The sequence below is a fragment of the Perca flavescens genome, chromosome 8 (assembly GCF_004354835.1).
Source record: "Perca flavescens isolate YP-PL-M2 chromosome 8, PFLA_1.0, whole genome shotgun sequence".
Classification (NCBI taxonomy): Eukaryota; Metazoa; Chordata; class Actinopteri; order Perciformes; family Percidae; genus Perca; species Perca flavescens.
The window spans coordinates 9,081,218-9,089,405 of record NC_041338.1 but is presented as its reverse complement, the minus strand read 5'-3'; the positions used below and the strand labels follow the sequence as shown (position 1 = coordinate 9,089,405).

The following is an 8,188-nucleotide window of genomic DNA, read 5'->3' as shown; positions in this document are numbered from 1 at the left end:
AGCCCAGCCAGTCTCTTGAACAATACTACACCATAGTCCAGTGACCAAGTATTCATCAAGACCAAATTAACCAAAAGTTAAATTTCCTTGTACAGTAGAAGACACCTTTCAAGTAAAATAATTATATTCTTATCAGTAATTGTGTGTTCTCATAATTTCATCAGACCTGCATCAAACCAGAATTGAAAGAAGTTAAAATCAAAGTCATCATGTAGTAAATGTTTTTATCTTTTGTCAGAAGTCAAACAAATCCTGCAGCGGCTGCAAAGCTACAAAACGCAGAACTTAGAATAGTTGACCCAGGTCTGCCTAATGATTAGCAGACAAAAACTTCATAATTAGATGATCAACATAACAAAGTGACTAATTCCTATTTTCATTACTGAATCTGATGAAGTAAAAGAGTAAACAAAGTAATTATTTTTAAAAGTACAGTAATGCCATTATTACCATAGACAACTAAGCCACCGATTTCTCTGTTTTGAAAAATGTAATATATATTTTTTTACTTAAAATAATGTGAGTAAAAGAGAAACACTCACTAAGTTTTTTTTTTGTACAGTAATCCATTGATAATAATCAATGCACAAAAGTAAAAGACAAAAGCACATAAATATTAAAAAACTGAAATTGAGACAGCTCAAGACAAGATTTTTTTCTCCCTTTTCCTTAGATTTGTTTTCTCACTTAAGTTTAAAATACACATATTAACCAGCTGTATAATGTTTACATACAGTAGGAATTTGGATTCATCAAAAAAGCACAGTTTTAAGTCAGTCCAGGTTTCCTGGTTTTATGGGACAAGTCCAGGATGGTCCAGTCCAGATGAGAGGAGTAGACTACTGGCCACGGCTGGGGCACTACGATACTGATAACGCAGCGTTCGTGTGCTGGGCAGATGCAGCTACTGTGCGATGATTGCTGGGGCAGAGAACTAGTTAAAATTTCGCCCTGCATGTCACACTGTAATGTACTCACCCTGTTCATCAATACTGCACGTGTTATTACACAGGGAAGCACAGTAAAGCTTCACGCAGCTCAGCTCAGTTCAGATCAGCAGTGTGAAGGGCCTCTTGCTGTACAATGGTGGTTACCACAGAGGAGGCAGTGTACAAAGATATAGTGACTAGAGGCCCAGAGGGGCCTGTTAGGGCCAGTGAGGCCAGGGGCTCAGAGAGAATACAAGATAGAGAATTATGGCTGAACATTTACATTGGTAAGGAGATTGAAGCAGAGCTTTGACCAGGTCAAGGGGCTTATGGGACAAAGCAGTTTTGGTGGATGAGAAACGCTATAAGCTGCAGATGAAGCGGGCTGAGAGAGGATAGAAGGAGGCAAGCCCAGCAGAGAGAGGAGGAGGTGGGGGTAAGGTGGTAGTGGAGGCGTGTCCACCTGTGATGAATAAATCAGACAGGACGAAGACCGGGCCGAAGTGAAGGAGGGGTGATATAGCTCCAGGGAATTTTCAGTGAGAGGGAGGTCTTCTGCCCATCCAAAGAGACACCTGGAGAAAAACACATACAGTATAACTGACCTGCTCTTCCATTACAGATTTAGGTTAAATGTTCACTCATCAGCTATTATTTGTGTCCTTCAGTACAAATGCCTGGACACACAAGGATTCAAAATGGCGCAATTTGTTTAGAGTTCAACTGAACAATTGCACACAAATTTGTGCTGTTGATCAATAACAAGCTGTCTTGACAGTGCTGACCTTTGAGGGGACGGAGAGCCTGAGAATCCAAATAGAGGAAGCTATTGGAGCTTATTAGTTGTGTTGCACACATAAAACATTTTTATTTGTCCTCCTCTGTAATATAAATGATCCACTAAAGAGCAATGATTTGCAGAACACATATTTTGAATAAACGTTTTGGACTTATTGTCCTGTTAGACCAATTATGATGTTGAAAACTGACCATTAGCAAGTTTGTTAGCTCTGGCAGCTTTATTTTTCCTCTTCAATAACTTTTGTATTGCACAAAATGGTGTGCAAAGGTGAACAAAATACACAGCAGAGATATTGTGAATGTCACTTTATTGTGTGACTTAATGATGTTTCAAGTCTCAAATTTAGGCCTAGAGGCTTTTCAATGCCCTGCTGACTTGTTTTTGTGTGATGTGGGATTTTTTGTGTTATTCCTCTATTTTTGTATTTTTATCTAATTTAAGGGGTGCCACTGCATGTTAAACACAGTTCAGTAAATTTACTACCACATAAGCTTTAATTATCTACTCTGGTTCAATTTAAAGTATTTTCTAAACTGACTTAAAAAAGCATCAGTGTAGGTACAGTGTCGCCTTCCACTGAGCACTAGTGCAGTGCCTGAAGGCTGGTCTGCAATCTAAACTCCAACAGAGATCATGTGTGCCAAAGGCTTCAAACATACGTTTGAACAAAATAAATGTTTACAGGCAGAAGTAATATGTTGTACATGTATTGATATTGTTAAAGGAACACGTGACTTATTGGGAATTTAGCTTATTCCCCGTAATCCCTAGAGTAAGACAAGTTGATACATATCCTTCCCATCTCCGTGCGTGCTGTAACGCTGCCTGACGGTTCCAGCATCAGCTTAGTCCAGCACAGATCCTGCAGGTAACTGGTTCCAACTAGCCTACTGCTCCGAATTGTGACAAAAGTGACAAAATAACGCCAACATGTTCCTATTCATGTTGTGATTTGTATAGTCACAGCGTGTACAAAAAACAACGTAACATGAGACACAGCCATCTTCTAAGAGTAAACAAACCGGGAACTATATTCTCAGACAGGCTTGCTGCGAGCATATCACTCCTACTTTATTCTTCCGCCTGAGAATATAGTTCCCGGTTTGTTTACAGTTAGAAGACGGCTGTGTCTCATGTTACGTTGTTTTTTGTACACGCTGTGACTCTATAAATCAGAACATGTAAATAGGAACATGTTGGCGTTATTTTGTCACTTATTCGGAGCAGTAGGATTGCTGGAACCATTCACCTGCATGTTCTGTGCTGGCCTGATGCCGCTGGAGCCGTCAGACAGCATTACAGCACGCACAGCGATGAGAAGGATATGTATCAACTTGTCTAACTCTGGGGGTTACGGTGAATAAGCTAAATTCCCAATAAGTCGGCGTGTTCCTTTAAAGGTGCCCTGTGGAGGTTTCTTGTTCACAATCAGTGTTAATCATCAAAAAGCATTCAGTCCTTCCAGAAAAATGCAGAGTCAGATGCAAAAACTGCGGGAACTTGCAAAAACTGCGGTTTGATGAAAAAGAGAAAAAAAACTCCCCCAACACCCTGCTTTTCGATGATGTTCACGTCGCGTAATTATGTTACTTCATAACGTTCTCATGGCAACAGGGGAAAATGGCTGCTCTTGTGTGAAGTAAACGCAACATTTTTTAACTTTCTGTTAAGATATATGTGACTTTTTTGCAACGAAAATGCGGGGATTATGAAATCATGCAAATCCCGCATTTTTTGCACGGAAATCGTCAATTTATGCGCGAAGGTGCGGCGTATTTGAAAAAATGTGTCCCCCACATAAATATGCAGACTTTGGCTGATTATGCATTGAATTATGCGATCACATAATTGCGTTTTTCTGGAGGGACTGAGCATTATGTGTGTCCTTGAGGCCTAGCAAACATGTTGAGTGCATTTCTTTACAGAATAATCATTTGCAAAGCTGTTTTTAGCTTTTTAATTTGAGAGTTACACCTATGTTGGCTTGCTAGCAGTCTTCTTCCCTGCTTGGTTGGTGTAATGCCGTGTTTTTGACCTACCTACAGTATGTAACGGAGTTAAAAATGCACTTTATTAATTCTAATTTCCAATTTGTGTTTAATTTAATTGTAATCATATTTTAATCATTATTTAATGATTTGTTGGGTATTGGTGAATTTTATCTTATTGAGTTTAATTTATTTATCATATTGCTATTGTTTCCAGCGGAGATGTTGTTGCTCCCTGCGCCTCTATTGTACCTCTTAATTCGCCGTAGCTTCCGTCTTCTCCTCACAATACCGTCTTGTATTGCTGAGGTAGGTTGTGTGTAAAATGCTGCTGTGCTATTTTATTGTTTTCTTTGAAAATTGTGTTGTGACCCTTCACTATTTAGTGCCTCTAAGCTAATACGATATTAACTAAGCTGTTTAGTGCCGTTTTTATGGTTAGATATAAGTTTTAACGATGCTTTGTTTAACTCTTTTTCTTTTCGCGCCATTTTTGCGCTGTTTCTGTGCATTGTGAATAACGAAGGCTCAGCGGTCCAGTTTGAGTGTGTAAATTCTGTTATTTAATGTTTAGGAGCAGAGGTGCAGATAGAAGGAAACAGTAGACCAGAAGCCAATTAATGTTATATTGTCTTCTTCAGGTATGCGTATTTCTTTGTTAGACGTTATACTCTTTTTGTTATCTGTGCAGTCCCCAAACCCACATACTGTTTAACTTTGCCCACTGAAACTGTTAAAAAGTATAAAATGTTGGTTCTCATGTTTGTCACATAGACTATTGTTATAATTTAAGTAAGATTTTCCCAGTATATTCTAATTGCTCCTGTTGGCTAACAATGTGCATACTAAGAGTTGAGTGAGATGCTATACTGTGATGTGATTTTTGTGTATGTATGATAGAAAATGAGATCACCCTGACAATACCATCTTGTATTGCTGAAGAGCAGAGGTGCAGATAGAAGGAAACAGTAGACCAGAAGCCAATTAATGTTATATTGTCTTCTGCAGAGAAAATACATCTTGGAAAACTGTCAGCTGAGGTTGTCTGTCTTCACACCCTAATCACATCTGTTACACCTATTCATACTGTTATGGCAACAAGAGGACATTTGGGTCGCATGTTTGCAGATATATGTCAAATTGTTTAATTTGATTATAGTAGTGCATATATGCAACAATATATATGCTTTTTTTTTTTTTTTTACAAAAGTAAAAATCTACACAATCTACACAGCCTGTTACATCCAACCCAGGGACAAATTCTACAATAACCAGAAAGTCTGTGAGGGGAAATTAGAAACACCAGAAAACATTACAATGTAATGTGTTTTAAGTGAAGTGTCAGTTTCCTACTAAGCCGTTTACATGGCTAATGAAAATTAATATTCCACTAATATTCCCGTTAAATGCAGCCGTGCAAAATAGGATTATTTTTCACCGGTGGTGGATTTAGTGGACCGTGCAAACACAGCCGCCCTCATTCATTCCTTCAACCACCTGCTTAATGAGGTTGCTATTGCGTTGTTTGCAATCCAATAACCAATTGATAACTAATTGATATCCAAGTCTTTCTTTAACTATTGTTAAATGTAGGTGTTTTTCTGCCTCCAATCACAAATGTGGGCTTTTCTTTTGGGTATGCATCTCTACCATAGCCTTGCAAACTGTTAGCTAGTTAGTTTGGGTACAACAACCATAGCAACACACAGAGCTGTCCATAAGCCATAAACAGGCAAGAGGCTGTAAGCTGTTGCAAACTGTGGTAAAAAAAACCCAGTTGAGACACATAACTCAAATGCGCTGTAAAAATCTTTGTGTATCGCCAAAGAATGCTTCTAAAACCCAAATATTACCAACATATCCCACATTTTAATCGTAAAATGCTATATTTGGAAAAAGGCCATATTCAGAATATCCCAACGGAACATGCTGTTTACATGACCTGTGTCAAATTCCGATATATTGTCATATTTGGAATAATAGTTTTCATCAAAATCTAGCATCTTAATATCTAAATACTATCACATTTCTCACCAAAAGTACCAAATATCTGCTGTCTTGAGGTATAAATATATTTTTAAATATAAAAAAAAAATATCCACCCAGTATACAAGCATGACAACATAACATTGCAGTGCTGAGATGGTATGACCCACCAAGCTATCGGCTGTTTCCACTCAGTGTCACAGGCAGACGACTTTAGCAGATGGTTTCAAGATGACGTGAGTTCTGCGGGGGAAGAGAAGAAATACTTCACACACTGAACAAAATACTGGTTCAGAAAGTGTTTGCAGCTTGTCATGTATGACTGTAAACTACATGTATGTGTCTCACTGGTGTGTCGTTCCAATGGCGCGGCAGGTCTTCAGGCTCAGGTGGGTAGGACATCCAGGATGGGCTACGGTATGAGGACGGCGGTGACATGACAAAGTAGTCTGAGTAACCAGGGCGGTTGGCAGATATAGCGTAGACTGCTGTTATTGGGTTTCCTGTAAGATATGAAGATCGATTTAGCCAATGACTGAACTTCACTTAATACTGTCTGTATTACAACACCACCACTATGTCATACCTGAGTAGGTGCTGATGGACTGGTCGACAGTGACAGCAGGGAAGGGGGTCCTGGACAGCGGCAGGTATGGGGCTCCGTTGTGCTGCTGGGCCTGCAGGTCTGAGGCCTCTGACACACGGGGCTTCAGACTAACATCAGGGGTGGAACTGTCAGTGGAGAGGAGGGACGGATGTTAACCTGATCTACAGTAATCACACAACTGCAGCCGTTAACGTAACAGTTGAACATGTGAACTGACATCTGAACTGTAAGAAGAAGAAGACATACTTTATTGATCCCCGAAAGGGGAAATTTGATTTTTTTCAATTCAAGCCAAGTCCCTATGGACTGAGCTACTGCCAACCCCTAAAGTAAGTGATGGTAGCTGAAATGAAAGTGAACTGAAATTACAGTTATTAAGTGCTGAAAGCTGTTGAACTGTCATTTGAACTATCATTTAAAGAGAAAGAAAAGCAGTTGGAATGTCAGCTAAAGTGCAAATGATGAAAGCAATTGAAATTTCAGTTAATTGTAGAGATGAATTTGAAGTTTGTAAGATGTTTACAGTTGAAGTTTCAGTTGGTATCAAACCAGTGACTAGGTAAGTCAGCTGAAGAATCAAAATTAGGTTGGTTGATGTGTTTACATTTAAGACAAGCATACACCCATCAAAGTCCATCCAATAAACAAGCATAATAGTCATGTTTGTTTGTTTTTTAAATTATTTATTCCAATAGACACACACAAGACTCAAGACAAGTATGGGCTGATTATACCCAAATATTTTCTCTAAAAGACTGCTGCATAGCATACTAATTACTATATTACAACAGTAGTAATACTGTTGTAATGGCATGTTTTTTCACAGGAAGTGAAAGATGAGGGAAATATGTAAATTGTTTTTTTTATGATATGACTGTAGTTTAATTTTTATGAAATTGTTAATCATTTTAAGGATAAAAATATCCACTGTCCAATAACACTGCACTCAAAGCAAACATCTGGTTAAAGCAAAACACCCAAATGTTGGTGTCAAAATACTAAATAATTAGCTATGTATATTTTAATATATATATACTGCCATTAAAACTAAAATTCCAGGGAAGGAGGAGGAATTAGTAGAAAAATAACAGTTGGTATTTTTTATGCTAATTTCATTAAATTTAGATTTGATTGTTCTCACTTTTAGGCCAACAAAAACAATTAATGATTCAATATTTCCCCACCAGAATTGTTTTCCTGGTAACAAAGAGAAGGCCTTGCAACTTTGCAACTAGACCTTTCATTGACAGAATATTACAGAAAACATAACAAATTATACAATATAACAAAGCCAAACAATTAAAACCATTTTTGGACTGTTTTGTTGGTGTCAGGTTGAAATTTCAGGGTATTTTGGGTACTTAAACTTATGACCTCACCATCTGAAAAACCTTAGCAATGTCCTTGTTCCAGAGCCTTGTTATTGTTCTCCGTGTAGATCACAATTTTTCAGTGTGACAGGTATTGTCATTATCCTTTTCCACCTCTTCTACATTGCAGCATCCTCCTCTGCACTTTAGAAATACTTACCACTGTACATGAGACTGGATGAGAGATGTCATTGCCAGGGCTCAGGACCATAATGCACTATGCACACTAATGCCTCAGTCACACTGCATACTAAAGAGGAATTAAAATGCGGCACTCTTCCACCCTGAGGGCACAGAGGAACTGATGTATGACAAGCTGACTTATTAACTACTCACACATTTCTGTTTCTGGTTTTCAAGCAAGAATAATGGTCACAAATTGTAAAACCAACAGAGCTGTCTTTGTCATACAAAATACAAACATTTGAAGTCCTGTATTATATCTCAATTATACATTATATATCCACATTATATGTGAACAACTGCAAAAAATTAAATACAAATAA

General features: G+C 38.2%; 1 protein-coding gene and 1 long non-coding RNA gene across 2 annotated transcripts in view; both read right to left on the bottom strand.

The window, feature by feature from the left end:
• Positions 1–624: 624 nt before the first annotated feature.
• Positions 625–6,199, bottom strand: LOC114560383 (uncharacterized). Its single transcript, XR_003693178.1, has 3 exons — positions 6,054–6,199; positions 5,876–5,948; positions 625–1,504 (listed from the first exon to the last, which is right to left on the bottom strand). It is a non-coding gene; the product is annotated as an uncharacterized LOC114560383 (long non-coding RNA).
• An 81-nt stretch (positions 6,200–6,280) lies between these two features.
• kiaa1549la (KIAA1549-like a) overlaps positions 6,281–8,188 on the bottom strand; it is a 198,396-nt gene continuing 196,488 nt past the window's right edge. The window contains exon 20 of the mRNA XM_028584441.1: positions 6,281–6,437. Coding sequence (XP_028440242.1) covers positions 6,281–6,437 — 157 coding nt within the window. The remainder of the gene's footprint in view (positions 6,438–8,188) is intronic.